Source organism: Dermacentor silvarum, chromosome 6 (assembly GCF_013339745.2).
Source record: "Dermacentor silvarum isolate Dsil-2018 chromosome 6, BIME_Dsil_1.4, whole genome shotgun sequence".
NCBI lineage: Eukaryota > Metazoa > Arthropoda > Arachnida > Ixodida > Ixodidae > Dermacentor > Dermacentor silvarum.
Window position 1 is genome coordinate 28,296,115 of NC_051159.1, and position 17,190 is coordinate 28,313,304.

The 17,190-nt window shown below is 46.1% G+C and overlaps 1 protein-coding gene across 5 annotated transcripts in view; it reads right to left on the reverse strand.

The window, feature by feature from the left end:
• Window positions 1–17,190, reverse strand: part of LOC119455349 (talin-2) — a 324,493-nt gene that overhangs the window by 162,923 nt on the left and 144,380 nt on the right. For all 5 annotated transcript variants that reach the window (XM_049668712.1, XM_049668713.1, XM_037716732.2 and 2 more), the window contains exons 3-13: window positions 9,942–10,042; window positions 8,500–8,629; window positions 7,044–7,132; window positions 4,960–5,029; window positions 4,756–4,898; window positions 3,594–3,721; window positions 3,471–3,534; window positions 1,978–2,082; window positions 1,815–1,904; window positions 1,429–1,494; window positions 630–731 (exon numbers count right to left, since the gene is read on the reverse strand). In XM_049668712.1, the coding sequence (XP_049524669.1) occupies window positions 630–731; window positions 1,429–1,494; window positions 1,815–1,904; window positions 1,978–2,082; window positions 3,471–3,534; window positions 3,594–3,721; window positions 4,756–4,898; window positions 4,960–5,029; window positions 7,044–7,132; window positions 8,500–8,629; window positions 9,942–10,042 (1,088 nt within the window). The remainder of the gene's footprint in view (window positions 1–629; window positions 732–1,428; window positions 1,495–1,814; window positions 1,905–1,977; window positions 2,083–3,470; window positions 3,535–3,593; window positions 3,722–4,755; window positions 4,899–4,959; window positions 5,030–7,043; window positions 7,133–8,499; window positions 8,630–9,941; window positions 10,043–17,190) is intronic.

A 17,190-nucleotide genomic window follows, 5' to 3' on the forward strand; every position in this document is an offset into this window, starting at 1 on the left:
GGAAAGGCCAATTTGGTGGCACATGACTGGCTTTCAGTGACATGGTCATTGCGTGGTCAGCCACTGCATTAGGTCGACTGAATAGAAACTGCACATACTGCCGGGAAGTTTTAACTGCAAAATGGCACTCCCGACATACCACTGCTGTTCTGCATTAGTTAACAAATGCGGTGCCGTCGTATTGCTTTGCTTTGCATACATGCACCAGAAGCTGTCCACCCTAACTGTAGGAGCAACTTGAAATCCCAAGACTTGCGCCCCTTTCATAAACAGTCGCTCACATGTAACTACAATTCTGCATTGGAGAGAGGCTACTGTTCCAACACAATGCTAGATGCAGTGTGCTTAGTGGCATCTGGGACAGCAGTTACCAATAAATGTTGTGATGCAGATGCGTAGCTTGGCAAGGGATTCTGATATTCAGATGTTCCAGCACTTGTTTGAATAGAGGATGAAATGCAAAATTATCCGTGTACTTATGCTTAACTGCACCTTAAATAAAACCCAGGAGGTCAAGATTAATACAGAGCCAGCGTTCTACTACAGCGCGTCCCGTGAACCAGGGGTGTTCAATTTTGATCAATCAATGAGCCCCTCCCTGCTTGGCGTGAGCCATGAGTGGCACCCACCTTCTTGAGGATGATGTCGATGTAGCCTGCAATGAGCTGGGAGATCTGCTCCCCCTCGGTGGTTTGCACGGAGTAGTATGACTCAGAGTAATCCCCAAAGTCCTGCAGCAGCCAAAATGAGCATTTCATCTGATCCTTGAAGGAAACTTCTTGTAGCAGGCAGAGAATGACAAGGCGTCTTTATTGAGTTCCTTCCTAGGAGGCGGAGCAGCAGCTAAAGGCTACCAAAGAGGCTCCAGCTCCTGTTCATCATTGGTCAGCATGCAGGCACATTCAGTGCTCAGGTGCATTCACAGAATGTTATAGCAATATAAATCACTGTTAATATGCGATACTTAACGTAGTCGAATATGCATTGTTTACTAGCGTTTTTACGGTACCTGTTTCAGTGCACTAAATATACAGCACAGAATATGGACATAAAGCCTCTAATAAAGCATTTTACTAAACTAGGATGGCATAAATAAAGGTAATGACTCATTTGCATAACATATTTGTATCTAATAACTGTGACTATAAATAATGTCTAAATTGAGGTATATATTGATAAGTTCCTACAATACTTAACAAATGTGGTATCCAACGACCCATAATCCATAACTTGTTCTGTGGCGTGGAGAGTGGCATTCTCTAAAAGTGAACTTGCTGCCTCGTTGGTACTCAACATGCAGCCTAGAAGAGCCCATAACAGAAATCTCTAAAGAAACAGTGCGGACATGGCACTGTCAGTTACCCCAAGCACAGCTTTGTTGCAAGGTCTTAGAACAAAGAACCCTGTACACATGAAACTGGAGCTTACCAGGGTGAAGCTGTTAGGTGAGGCAGCCCAGCGGCGGACGGTGGTCAAGGGCCACACTTTCATGATCTGCACAGTGTTTAGAATCACACACAATGCTGGTGTCATTGCACTGGGTTGGTGCAACAGTGACACCCGACTGTTGCCACAACCACTGAACAAAAAGCGCATACAGAAGAAAAACCACAGGAGCTGGGAAAACATGTCAGCTATGAAGCCAGAAACCTTGCACTGGCAATTCACAATCACAACACGACAAACAAGAGAATGCAACCACCTATGATATATAAACAGTACTTTGGTGAAAGTGGGACACCGAAGCCTTGTGATCTTATTTTCACAGAGGGCACTCAATTTCAGTGCAAACACATGTTGAGCAGAATGCCCACCTCCTTGGTGCGTTCGTCCAGGCGCATGACACTGTCCTTGGTGACTCCCAGCAGCCGTGGCACCAGTTTGTTCTTCCCCTTCATCTTCTCCTGCAACGGAACAAGGGTGCGTGAGCACAGAGGAGAACAGCATTCGCTGCCAATTCTTCACACTGTGACACACCTTGACGAGAAAGAAGGTGACGCCGTAAGTCTTGAGGGAGCGAGCCAAAGCAACATACTTCACTTTGGCATCCAGCTCAGATGTACCAATGTTCTTGCGGTGTTCCTGAAATGAGAGCACGGCCTTTCCGTCAGTACATGAGGTGGCAGAGCAGGAATGCATACCTGCCAACCTGTGAACGTTAAAATTAGCAAAAATTGTGTGTTGGAGAAGGGAGGGGATAGCATGGAATTTTTTTTTTTAACTTTACCTTCAGCACCCACGCTGTTGGACAAGTACACACTTTAGTGATGACAGTTTTACCTTTAGACCATGCAGAAGCAAACTCGGAAAAAACATAGAATGAGAACACTGCTTTTAGATCACAGTGAGCTTTTCAGCGCCATTGCTGCTGCCGATATTGCTTGTTTCAGGAACTTATCCGAATAAATTTGCTTGAAGCAAGTAAAGTTGTGCCTCTATGATATGGTCGCGTTTCGTACAATTTCCTGGCACCAATTACCCCAATGAAAAACACAAAAAATCACCCAATATAGTCACACTTCTCTCTTAGCGATTATACGTTCCCAGAAAACACTTTCTTTCGGCACCAACAACTGTCACTGTTTCGGCAAACTGTGACCGCTGTATGTCTTCTGGCTGCTAGACCCCATGTGAACAAGAAAAGGCGCGAGGCACAGCAGCTTCCCCGCAGTACTCGCCTGCCCGTGTCAAATGAAAATGCCGGCATGCACTCAGTTTTCTCTTCCAGTACCAGCAGATTTCACAGGTTGTCGCATGTCTCATTCACAGCTATCGCTACCAACCCTAGTGTGATAAGCACCTTCACCTATCTGTGTCACAGCGCGTGTGACCTAGTGCCGTTGGAAGTGTACTGCACGCTTTTAACATGCGACAACACAAACACGCCGCTGTTTCCAGGTGCAGGCGCACGAAGTGAGCGTCATGTTTTGCTCTGGCAGCATCGTATTTCAGCATCATCCACCAGGTCAATTTCATTTCGGTTTCCCGTTGCCATCTTGAAACACTACAAGCACTATACGATAGTAAAATAACAATGCGCGTCTTCGGTGACTCAGGCCCTACCAGCTAAACATGCGTCGACGTCTTGCACTGCAATGCTTCGCATTACGTAGATAACTACAGTTGAGGCTGCCAAGTTCCTTAGTGACTTCCGATCGTACATTTTTCCAGTTCACATCATTTTCTCTCACATTTTTTTTTCCAAAACGTATGAACGAGGTTCACTGTAGTATCTGTCTGGTACATGACATTTTGCACTGTGGATGGCGCAAGTACCACCACAATTTTTTGCATGCATTCTTGCAATCTTGAGCCGCCCCCCCATCTTTCAACAGCTTTAAAATATTGTCGCAAACAGAATTTATTTTTGTAAAACTTGATGCAACATTAATAAAATTGTAGAATGAACACAAAATCGTAAATGTTACAACAAATTTGGGAGAGTTGGCAAGTATGGGAGTGGTACTCACGGCAAATATCTTCTTCTCAATGCCTTTAATCTTGGCATAGTCCTTGGGCAGGAACTCCTTCAAGCTGTGAGAGAGAAAATGTTAGAGTCCCTTCGGAAGCCTGGCACCCTGGCCGGCACTCACTCCAGAAAACCGGGTTTGTGCTTGGTCTCGTTGTGGTCACCAAATTGTATCTGGCACTGGAGGCCGGCAAACTTGCAAGCTTCCTCTAGTGTCACGGGGTGAGTCGTGTTCAGGATGGCATCTCGGGCCTGCACAACAATTACCACTCGGCTAATGGCCTTGCCGCTTCTAGCAACCTTGCATCAACCCATTCCATCAAATGCCTGCATTTCATCACTCCACCCATGCTACCCATTCTGTTGTAAGTCTGCAGGGTGGAGGAGGAAGGCCCGTGAAAGTCAGCCACCCAGACTGTAGCAAGAAGCTCCAATAGAAACCTCAGTAGCTCCCTGCGACAGTCTGGATGAATGGCAATTTTTTCTTTCAATAGACAACTTTATTCAATATCATGGTACATGACCTTGATTTGGCATGCTGCATTTTGACAAAGTGCTTCTGGGCAACAATGTGCTCAATTCTGGCACTCTGCACACCAGTTAGTGCCTTCACTTATCATCATCATCATCATCATCAGCCTATATTTATGTCCACTGCAGGACGAAGGCCTCTCCCTGCGATCTCCAATTACCCCTGTCTTGCGCTAGCGTATTCCAACTTGCGCCTGCGAATTTCCTAACCTCATCATCCCACCTGACTTTCTGCCGTCCTCGACTGCGCTTCCCTTCTCTTGGTATCCATTCTGTAACCCTAATGGTCCACCAGTTATCCATCCTACGCATTACATGGCCTGCCCAGCTCCATTTCTTCCGCTTAATGTCAACTAGAATATCGTCTACCCCCGTTTGTTCTCTGATCCACACCGCTCTCTTCCTGTCTCTTAACGTTACTCCTAAGATTTTTCGTTCCATTGCTCTTTGTGCGGTCCTTAACTTGTTCTCGAGCTTCTTTGTTAACCTCCAAGTTTCTGCCCCGTATGTTAGCACCGGTAGAATGCAATGATTGGTCGGAGTCATGAGGGAGGTAGTGGCCGAATACTGCACCAGGGAGGCCAATTCCTGTTCTGGTGAGGGAGTGACTTTGATGAAGCCTTCACTTATGCAACATGCTAAACTTGACCCTAACAAGGCACTTTGGTAAGCCATAGTAGCTACAAGCAATTAATGAGCCAGCCATTGCGCTTATTACAAGGCGAGCCATCGCATCGGCATCAACGGCATCCCACCTGAACATACAGCAGGTTGAGCTGAACGGGGTCTCTCGAGTCAACGTTTGAGTCGGAGAAGAAGTACTTTCGCCGCAAGGTCAGCATCTCGTCTTCATCCACACCCAGCTCCCGCAGTGTCTTGGAGTGGTCCACCCAGTTCACTGCAGAGGCACACATTCGTGAGGCCCACACACACAAGCCTGGCACAACAGATTCACTCACAGTCATCGTCAGTCTTCAATTTCTTCTTCAGCTGCTCCATCTTCTGGTCGCGATCCTTGTCCTTCTTTTCCTGATAAGCAAAAACATTGCTGATAAGGCCTCTAGAAATTATGACGAAACAGGGCAGATGACGAGACGGGCGAGACAGACAGGAAAATGCGCTGACCTTCCAGTGCCTTCGTCTGCGCTGTATCACCATAATGAACACAAACCAACTAGCCCAGCTCAGAACCCTCATGCCTCAGGAGAGACACAGATGAGCTTGGCTCGACTGCAGTTGCAAAAACTAAACTGGTGCTACAATGTAGAGGCACATAAACTATGGTGTCGTCTTTGGAGGACCACCACTTTTGGTTCTGTCAGGCTTGTTTGTTTTCAGCCACAGCTCGATAATAATAATCATTTCAGACACTGTCACGAATATTTTTAACAGAGAAGCTGTTCAAGCCAGCCGTAATTTGTGGCGCGTAGCAAGAAGCTACCAAGAAAGAAAGGAAAATAAACTTTCTTGTCGAGGTGGGATTGGAACCCTCGTACCCCCGGTCCCAAAGCGAGTGTCTAACCACTAGGCTATACAGCCATGCCTGCTTATGCGAGCCATATGATTGCGTTCGAGCATCGTTGTCTTCGTGCACAGCTGGCGCGCTCGTACGCTTGTGCTCTGCAAGGTGAAGAGGTTTTGCGCGCTATGAGAGTGAGAGGGAGATGCATTCACGGAGCGGGTCGCCTGGAACGCGACGTCAGTGTTGCAAGCTGCGCTATGCAACACACAGTGACGGCCGTAAGTCCGAGACTCACGAAAAGAAATTATCATCATCATGAGTAATAGGATGAAAAGTTTGCGCATACTTCCGGAAAATGCTGGGCTACGATCGCCCAGCTTCGCTGTTTTTTGGTTGGCCTCCTTTTTTCTTTTTTTTTGCTTTGCCACATCAACTGCACTGGTCTTGCAATATAACAGAAGATGCTGCCTGTATGAGCCAATGTTATTGGCTCATACATTGCACCATTGCTCACATTGCACCATAATAAAAAAGTGGCTTGCAGCAGCACATGACTGTCTCTGACCACTATAATTAGGGCCTTTATTATTTTGTAGGGGTGTGCAAATACCGAATAGCAGATTTCAAATTGAATATCGTATCGAATCAAGCAAGGTTTAATATAGAATAATCAAAAATTGAACATTAACATTTATGCTTCCAAATTTTGTGCAAGAAAACTCTCAAGAGAAATTGCTTTCACAAAAGCTCAGGAGGCTAATCATATTACTTAACAAGAACCTTGCTAGCTATAATTAATTTAGGCACCTATGAATCGAGATGCTAATATGCGCTACTCATTTAAAGGAACAACAAATTGGTTTGCCTGAACTGATAACAACTCAGTTCATGCACAAAATTCTGGAAAATATTTTTTTTATTGACGGAATATCTGTTAAATAGAATTGAGTGCTTTTTTTCCTCTGAAGCTGAAGAAATGGCTAAGTTGTCCTAAATACCAATGGGATTTTCAGTTTAATAGTGGGCTATACTGTGCTTAATGGCAATCTTCTACTGCTTAGAAAGTGCTGCTTTCCAGTTTTCTTGCATAAAACAGGAGGGTTTTTCTAGCTTTATGGCTGGTGGTTTCTGTGGGTTATCGTCAGCTCGTTAAGGCCAATCTGCGCGACAGACAAAACCAGGAAATGTCACTCGGCCCCGCTCCGCACGGTCATATGCGCCACACATGTCGACCGTGGTCGGCCCCCATGGTAAAGAGTTCGCAAATTGCGAGTCCCAAGGCATGTCCGCACGACGTCGGTATTGAACGATGTTGGTATTGTCGACCTCAATGAACCTTGCACCGATAGAGATTGCGCGCCATGGGAACGCTGTACACGTCAAGGCACCGATCATGGCTGGGTCCATTCACTGAAGGTACCAATATTCAAATAATCAAACATTTGAGAAATTGAATATTCAAGTATTCATACACCCCTATTTTTTTGTTTTTCACAAGAGAGTTCTGTGCCTAACAGATGCTCATCTATGTGAAAGTGCCACGAAAGAGGCAAGCTTGCAAGGCAGGCAAGTGCGACTCACTCGGCGCAGCGTCAGCGTTCCCGTGTTGGGCTCCTTGTTTTCGTCTGGCAGGTCACGCACCAGGGAAAACTCATCGTGGTTGGTGATACCTGTTCGAGGGGAACACCGTTTAGTCGCAGAAAAGAGTAACGTCGTTAGCACAGCCCACTCGCGTGCCTGCTCCGAGCTGCTGTGAACCTGCTGGCCACTGCACACGGCTTTCCGCTAGAGCTCTTGGCTGTGCTTTGGCTATTGCAGCATGTTTCAGAAAAGTCAACCGGTTCAAGAGCTCAGGAGAATGCAGCAAGCGTTCCCGTGCAACCTGCACAGTTACTTATCACTATGCCAGTGTGATTTCAAAGGCAATACTTAAAAAAAAAAAAATTCTGTCTTGCGTTTGAGCTGTAATAGGGTGATTACAATCAGCATTCTCGTCAACCTGTTTCACTCATTTGTTAAATGCCACTGCAGAACCTAACTCAGCTACTAAGACAAGAGTACAGAGCCGTGCCTCCAGACCGCTCTGCATTCCTCAAACCGCTCTGCATTCCTCAATGTGCTCCGATGATGCTATTTTGCATTCAGTGTGAAGCTGAGACTTGAAATACATGCTTGGGCAGAAATGTATCACATGTGGCACGACAGCCAGAGGAGGCAGCGAGTGTTGTGAACCGACACTGCTTTCAAATGGTCTCTCTTTTCCTTTTTTTTTTTTTTTTTTTTTTTTTTTGCTGTTGGTTCTGACTATTTGGAAATTTCGTGCCCATTAACCTGCAAGCAACTTTTGAACTAAAATAGTAATTGACAGAGTTATACCAATATTCCGAGTTTCGAATTCGAATCAAATACTAACTCATCAAATACTCTGATCTAATTTTTGAATACCGAAAGCTTTAATTACGAAATTACTTAAAGTGCTGCAAAGTTCTATCCCACGAGTGGATTGTTGAAGTATACATGTCCCTGCATAAATTAAGGGAGTTGGAGCATTACAAACACGTTCACATGAGTCACGTCAAACTTTACTCCCTTCCTAACAGTGAAAATTGATGGGGTGCACTGCATTATCTATGAAGTTGTTGCATACAGCACATGAATGTGTCAAGATGTGTCATGCACTGTTAAGAGGAAGCTTTAGCACAGGGCCAACTGTAATTTCTCTATTTAAATACATGTAAATGCAAAAATTCTTTTATGAAAGAACCGCTGGATCAGTTTGAATGAAATTTATTGCACTTTAGAGAAAAATTACAATTACAGCGACTCTAGGAAGCAGAATTATAATTCAGGATATAAATGTAACAGTTACACAAGTCCCTCTTAAATAAAAAATCTTTTTTTCCCTGCAATGTTTGTTATGCTTGTGCATACATTACTGTACATGACAATACATCCCCTGTGGACAGGAGAGGGTCTGATGCCTAGCGTCATGAAAGTGAATGAAGCGAGCGATTTGTGTGGCTGTGTGCCGACTCACCAATCTTGGTGCAGATGACCACCATGAGGTTGGCAATGGGCTGACTGTCGTCCACCAACACTGTCTTCACCGAGCCATCCAGCATGCGTACACGGAGTGGCCGCAGCTTCTTGCGGTACTCCAGGGTGTCCTGCATCGGCCAGAGCCAGTTAGGGCCTCTACCATGCCTGTGCAATGGCACAACACGGCTCCTCAAGAATGGAAGCAGCCTTGTCCCTCAAATCTCAGTCACCACAGCAAGTACGAGGACTGCACCTCTGACAAAGGAATGTGCCCCTCTCTCTGCTCCATGTACAATGTAAGTATCGGTTCTCGTGGTGTTCACCTTTAGCAGTGACCGTTAGACACGGCGCTTTGGCTGTTCTACATAAACAAGGCATGCATGCACATTGCACTTTCCTTTTACATTAACCGTTTCCCTCAATTACATGCTCTAGCATAATTTTCACACTGGGTGACAACCAACAAGAACTGCATTGGTGTGCACAACATAAGTGCACAGCGAAGCTTCCACTCAACGATGACACTCATGTCATGTCTTTGGCTGACAACTCACAGTGCGCTGGCATTATTATTGCGCATCTAAAATAGCAGTGCTGGCCATTTCCCACACTACAGATGGACCTTCTGTAGGGCGAAAGGACCTTCTTCTAACTGAAGCCTTATTTGCGCTTACAGACAGAACCTCCACATGACTGCGAAATGATGCAATGATTCACCACCTGCAATATCCTGTGTGACAGTGCCACAAAAAAGGAGCTCAGGTCAATTGCCTTTTCAAGATTTTATCATTTGCAGTGTCTTCACTCTGTCTCCTGCTGCTTCAGCCAGTACTAACAAGTGTGGTCTGTGTCACTTTTTTTGGCCATAGCCAGTGTTTCTCAGAAATCCGATAAATCCACGTTGAGAGACTCCAGTGTGCGATCTGGCTGCCAAGGATCCACTGCCAAGAGTAAAGGGCTCACAAGCTTTACATAAATGTTACTTATTTGGCTTCATAGGGCCGTATCAGATATTAAGCATATTTGGCTTCACCCGTGTACTTAGATTTAGGTGCACGTTAAAAGAACCCCAGGTGGTCCAAATTTCCGGAGTCCCCCACTACGGCATGCCTCATAATCAGAACTGGTTTTGGCACGTACAACCCCATAATTTACTTATTTGGCTTCTCAGCAGTGAGGTGTGAAAATGGCTACATAGCAATGGGCCTGATAAAATTGGCAATGATAAAATTTTAGCGAACTCAAAGTCAGAAGGTGAGCAAAGCAGAGGCACTTTTGTTTCTAAATGCGCCGGCTTGCAGTGTACCACTAGAAGGAGGGGGTTGACAAGAGTTAACCCCACCCCCATTTCCACCAGGGAATGCAAGACTCATCCATCAAAGTGGCAGACTATTGGAATGCCAAGTTCAGTAAAGCAGTAAAAACACAAGTGAGACTTGCCCCTGATTTGAGTAGGTAGTACCCAAGGGCCTTGCCATTTTCTAGCCAGCAGCCGGACTTCTTCGGGTCATCGTCTGTCAGGAACAACCCGTACTCTTTGGCTGCAAAAGAAGGGGCCGAACGAGTGAGACAGCAACCACGATGCAGGCTTTGTAGCTTTGGCACAGAGACAAAACCTCAGAGGAAAAGAATTTACAGATTTTCACAGTTTGCATTGCCTGGAGAGCGATTTATTTAGGTGAAATTGAAAACGTTGGAACCTACTGAGACTCCAGCTACTCCACACACAATAAATTGGCCAATGGTAAAAGGATGGGGTGATATGAAAGAATGTTCTGGCAATAAAGTACATTTCATAAAAGCGCTTAAATAGTTATTATAGAAAAAGAAGAGCAACAAATTGGCACATTCTGCAGTTTCTGCAATTAAACACAAGTCAGTCTATCAATTCACTCAAATAAATAGGAAGTAAACAAATGAACACACAAGGGCGTGCCAAGTGCCTTGGGGTCCTGAACAGGCCACTGCGTTTCACACGCTCATGACTTTACTTACGTCACCACCCATCTTGGCCCATTTTTAACTGTCAGCCCCCACTGAACTTCGCACCGACGCCAGTGGACATGGCGTCGGCGCTGTTCTCGCCCAGCAGCAACAAGGATGCGACCGCATCATCGCCTATGCCAGTTGCCTTCATTCCTCTTCAGAGTGCAAATTTTCTATCACTGAGAGCGAGTGCCTCGCATTAGTTTGGGCTGTCATGTAGTTTCGACCATACATGTTTGGCCGCTCCTTTTCGGTCATCACAGACCACCATGCGCTTTGCTGGTTCTCTTCCCTTAGAGATCCGACTGGACGACTTGGTCGCTGGGCACTGAAACTGCAAGAATACAGCTTTGCCATCACTTACAATCTCGCAGATTGCACCAGGATGCGGACTGCCTATCCCGTCATCCAGTGGATCCTCCCGAGTTGTCAGCGCACGATTCGGACGCCTGTGTCTTTGCGATATCCGATTCATCCGACATACGCAGCAAACAGCTCAGCGATGCCAATTTACAGTCAATTATGCACCGTCTATGCTCTCATCACTCTGCCCCGTCCCTACAATTATTCGTGCTTTGTGACGGCATCTTATACAGACGCCAACACCAGCTCCGATGGCCCAGAGCTTCTACTGGTTGTTCCCGAAACACTCCGTTCCACTGTCCTCGAACAGCTTCATGACACCCCAACCGCTAGACATCTTGGAGCAACTCGCACGTACGATCGTGTTTGGCGTCGGTTCTTCTGGCCAGGCCTCCACCACTCTGTGCACCGATACGTTGCTGCTTGTGAGTCCTGCCAGCGCCACAATCATCCATCCTTGTCGCCAGCCGGTCCTCTTCAGCCCATCGACCTTCTCGGTGTCCCGTTCTACTGCGTCGGCCTTGATCTCATCGGGCCATTCCCAACATCTCTGACTGGGAACAAGTTGATTGCCGTAGCTACGGACTACGCGACACGATACGCTATCACGTGGGCACTACCGACAAGCTGTGCCACTGACGTTGCGGAATTTCTACTTTACGATGTTATTCTTCACCACGGCGCTCCTCGACACCTGCTGATCGCCCGTGGTCGCTCCTTTCTGTCCAAAGTCGTCGACGACATTGTTCGTTCGCGTTCTGTCCGTCACAAGCTAACCACTGCCTACCATCCGCAAACCAATGGGCTTACCGAGCACCTCAACCGCACGCTGACCAGAATGCTCTCCATGTACGTTTCCTCAGACCACTGTGATTGGGACAGCACCTTGCCTTATGAGACATTTGCCTACAACTCGTCACGCCATGACACCGCTGGCTTTTCCCCCTTTTATCTCTTGTTTGGCAGCCATCCCACATTGCCCTTCGAGACTCTTTTACCATCACCTGTGCACCCTGTTACCGACTACGCCCGCAATGCAGCTTCTCGGGCTGCAACGGCTTGCCAGATTGCAAGGGAATCGTCTTTATGACTCCCAGCTGTTCCAGAAGGCCCGCTACGATGACCATCACGAAGTCGTTAATTATTCTCCGGGCCTTTGGTCCTCCTCTGGACGCCTTGCCGCCACGTTGGCTTGTCGTCAAAGCTTCTTTCCCGCTACTTCGGGCCTTACAAGGTCCTATGCCAGATCACTGACATCACCTACGAGATCACTCCATTGGACAGTCGATCATCTGCCACATCCACTACTGATATTGTGCACGTCTCCCGCCTTAAGCCTTATGTTGCCAGGCACGATCCTACTGCTCCTTAAGCGCTGAGACGGCGCTCTCGACGGCGGGGAGTTCTATGTTACGCGCTACTCCCGTGCACTGAAGTACGCATCCTGCTGAGCATGGAAGAATGCGCAGAAAGATGGTGAAGACGACAATCGGAGTAGCGCTTGTGTTTTCGTTCTGCCATCTTGCCTGCAGCCGTCTCTCTCGGTATATATCTTGTAAATACAATTTCCCATCCCTTTTGGCTATTCTCAGCCCCGTGGCAATATACAGATACAGGGTCACTTTCAGTGAGCGGCTGCATGAGCATTGCAATACATGGGCACAGGAGGAGATCTGCCCCTGCACTGCAAAAATTGCGGCTGCAGCCCAGACTTTTCACATGTGTAGGCAAAAACAGACTGGAAAGGGAGCTATCCATATCAGATGCAAAGAATTGCGCATAAGTGAGCCTTCTGTCCAACTCAGTGATAGTGAACATTTAAACCAGATGCGAAAGCTATTGCGCTGAGCACGTGTCCATTGCCATTTCTTTTTTTCTTTTCCTTTTGCTTGTTTTATTGCTCATGCGTGGTAGCGACCAGTGAGATTTTCTTCGAATTGAAACTCAGTTGTAAGTCCAGCATTCATCCTGTGTCCACCATCCTGTGTGCTTGCGTCCCTTTTCCCTTGCTCGAACGATCATACCTTCACTTTCAGTAGGGAAGGTTATTGAATCTTTCAGAGCTGATCGCTGCAATGATGCATCATCCCCTGGCCCAAGCATGTCTATGCTGAAAGGATGAGCCATGACCTCTGGGCTCTGGCCCGACGGGAGAAGAGTCGACCACTTCCCCGGCATTGTCATGCAAGTAACATCCCACCCGCAGTGCAACTTTCTCCTTCTACATATGTATGGGGTCCTCACTTTCTCTCTGATCCTTACAGCAGTCTGAGAACACGCTGCACTGTTGTATCGCTATAGAAAAGAAACTACAATTGAAGCAAACAAGACGGATGTTTGCAAAAAGGTGGCGACCTTGTCCTGACAACGTTTCCGTGTCAAAGTGGGGGATCCACAAACATCTGTATACATGAAACAGTCATCAAATGCAGAAGGTGCGCTCACGTCTGAAGTACTCATTTGGGCACACCATGAAGAAATACTAGTCCTTAACCCTTAGCTGTCCGAAACTTTTACCCACTTTCCGGCTGTTCCGGTCCGAAACTATTTTGCCAGTTTATAGCGCCGCGATGAAAACCACAAACTGTGGACGAGAAACTCATAGGATATTTATATTTTCATTTGCATTCTGCAGGCAATTCCTCTACCGATATTTGACCAGCGTGTGATACCGCTCGAAGCATTCTCCTGGATGCAGGCCAGGGTCGTTACTGCAGGTGTAACACAGTTTCCCTCCTGCCTCCGTTTGTTTTTCGATCGCTACAAGCAGAACAGTCCTTGCTGCTTCGGCCTGGGAGCTTGCAGATAAAATGGCTCCTCCAATCCAGCCTTTCCTCACACTCCTTCTGCGCAGACGGGCCCCGCTTTTTAGCTCAAGCCCTCACGTCACCCACCAGCTGTTAGAAGAGGTTGCGGCGGTACTGCAGGTGTCGCTGTTCTTTCTCAGCATGATTCTGCAGCTGTGTGCGCCTCTAAATAAAGCTATTGACAATGGAAACCTCTAGAATCTTTCACTAAATGCGCCCACCGTAAAACGCACGCGATGAAAAAGTGGTCATGCTTCTCAGCGAACCGCGCGAACGCGATGTTCCGCATGCAAGTGAGAACGCTCTGGTATCCACAAGCCGTGCTGAACATTGTGCTGCACCCTAGTGCAAAGAGAAGTAAACTTCAACAAAAAAAGTTTATCTGTCCCTCAAGAGATGCCGCATCGTGTATACAAAGAATGCGCACAAATCGCAGTGAGAAAAACCGTGATATTTAACCCCCGAACCCCCTTGTCGGGCGGTGGCCGACAGCGGACCGCTACGGCCGCGTTGCGTCAGGGCCCGACACCGGACCGCAAAGGGTTAACAATGGCCATGCATTCACTAAAAACTAAGTGTCAAACTTCTAGCCGAGCCCTCCAAGTGTCAAACTAGCCCAACTCTCTGCCTTAAATTTTGAAGCACTAAGCTCTTTTTTTCTTATTTTTGCTTTCTTCACACAATTATGACTTAGCAAGAATTGCTGTTGGTATCATCAGCAGCAGCCTATTGTTTATGTCCACTGCAGGGCGGAGGCCTCCCCCAGTGATCTGCAATTATCGCCTGTCTTGTGCTAGCTGATTCCAAGTTATGCCAGCGAATTTCTTAGCTTAATCACATCGCCTAATTCTCTGTCGCCCTCAATTGCGCTTTCCTTCCCTTGGCACCCATTCTGCAACTCACTGGTTATCTGCCCTGCACGGCGTGCCCAGCTCCTCCACTTCTTCCTTCAACTAGAACATACCTGCTGCACCCGTTTGCTCTCTAATCCACACTGCCGTCTTCGCATGCCTAAACATTTTTCACTCAATCGCTCACTGCGCGGTCCTCAACTTTTTCTCAAGCCTAACCTCTAAGTTTGTGCACCATGTTTTAGTACCAGTACAATGCAAAGACTGTGCACTTTCCTTTTCAAGGATAGCATTAAGTTGCCGATCATGATTTGCCAATGCCTGCCATATGCGATTTAACCCATTTTTATTGTTCTGTAAATTTCCTTCTAATGATCAGGGTTCCTTGTGAGTAACTGACCTAGATAAACGTACTGGTGCACAGATTCTAGAGGAAGACTGCCAATCATGAATTCCTGTTCTCTTGCTAGGGCATACTGTTGCTTTTGGATTTGCTGTTGGCATACCAGAAAACAAACCTAATTTTAGGCTGCTTCCAGGAATGACAGTAAATAGAAAAGGCTACTGTGTACAGCAACATTTTATTTTAGTTTTTTCAATAATAATAAATTTAATAACCCGAGGCCAAATGGAAGCAACAACGCAGTTTGAGAAACTGTTTTGGCAGTGGAAACAGTGAAACATTAAAGCCCAACTCATTAACCAGGATTCTACAAAGCCAGTATAAATTATAAGTATGGCAAATCTCCTTTTAATTTTGACACATTATTAGCCCGACCCAAGCAAAGTCAACTGAAAACAATTATTTAATATGCTTTGTCTAAAAGCTTCTGAAACCTTGGATCCAGGGTATAATGTTTGCTCTACTTTGTACTTCAATCAAAAGCATACTTCCTAAGAACAAAAATTGTGCAGGAACCATTGACGATGATTGTGAGTGTAAGCAAATAGACCGAATAAAAGAACAAACGAACGAGCAAGCGAGTGAACCAGCAAAGAACGAACGAACAAGCGAGCAAACAAACGAACAAGCAAGTGAGCGCACATTTTGCTTGCCGAGTGCTCCACTGCCGCATCTGAGCCACATCGTGCATGTCAACAAGTTATAAAGTTGGCGATGATGAGCTCGGTGATGAACGCACCCCGCAACTCGGTTGCATGAGAGCAGGTTGCATCAGCACTTCTGTATCGCAAGTCCAGCCGCCGACCACTGACCACCTATCGCCGACTTGGAAAACAGGTCAAAGAAGCAAAGACAGCTATTCGCTCTTTATAAAGAAAATACATGCTCAAAGCAAGTTGTTCACATTTACAGCATTCCCAATGGTGTGTGTAATTATGACAAATCGTTAACGTTTTATGGGGACTCGTTTGTTATGAAATTTTTGAACTATCATACGGATATAAGAACAAGTACAGTTCCTACAAAAATTCAATAAAACATGGCTGCAGTGAGCTGTGGTGCACTCAATAAAAATATTTGTGCATCAGGCAACATCATAAGTTTGGCTAGCTCGCAATGTTCAGAGGTTCAACGTTGGATCCCTCACAATACGGCGAAAATATTGTGATCATTGTTTTTATTAAAAATGATAAGTGACCCGGTGTCATCTGAGTACTTGACATCGGTACTTGCTTTCTCCATGCTGCCGCTCTCGTTTTTTATGTCCACGATTCACGAAAACCTGAGCCCATAACACGCATTCTAACTGCGCAGAAATTTTCATGTCGTGATATCTATTGCTCGTGTGTTTGTACTTTATCCAATCATTTATGCCGTATTTGAGTTCTTGCAAAAAGTTGTGTTTTTAGTTCGTTATCTTCAATTTCAAAAGTTCAGAGTAGCATATGTGCTGTTCCTGGGTACCTCAAAATGAATAAATGAATGGCATCGAGCAAGTCATATGAGTGCCTGATTGAAGTGGCACAGTGATATGGCATTTTATACTTAAAAACAAGCATGTCAAATAGTGCAACAGGGCATAGTAGACACCTGTACAATGAGGTTGACAACACACCTGCAAAATCTAAATGCATTTCATTGTCATTTTAAACCTTCTACGAGCGTGTGCCTTGTTGAGCATGGCCATTAGGGTCTGTGCCTGCTACAATACTGGGGCAGAACCCAGTGTAGTGCACCAAAGATGTCTTTGTCCAGGTGTGCTGCGCCCTGCCACCTTTATTTTTCCCTGTGGCTTCCCCTCTGGCTCTCTTTCTTCCATGCTCTCCCTGCCTCTTTTTGCTGCCTAAATCCACTGTCTCCAATTGGTATTTGCCATTTTCCGGCTTCATTCTTTCTCCACATCACCCTTGTCACTCCTGGCAGAGCCTCAATTTGTCTAAAAATTAACACACAGTAGCAACGAGTGATGGACGCAATATTGCTGTGCATCAACTTTCCAAAATTTAATAATTTATAGTGAGTGCTTTGAAACTAAACCTTCCTGCCCTCTTAGGCACGGTTGCTAGGTCCTCACAGTGGATTGTGCATGCGTTTTTTTTAAATGTCAAACAGAAGCACCAAATAAGGCCACCATGAAAGCAGGTGGCAGCAGGGCACCAGCCTTCCAACCCAAAAACACAGAATCTATTATACTCATGCAAAACATTACGCAAGGTAAACGAACATGCACAACTTTTGGTATAGGCAAAAGGCCCACTCTCAGGCATGGGCTTAGGGGT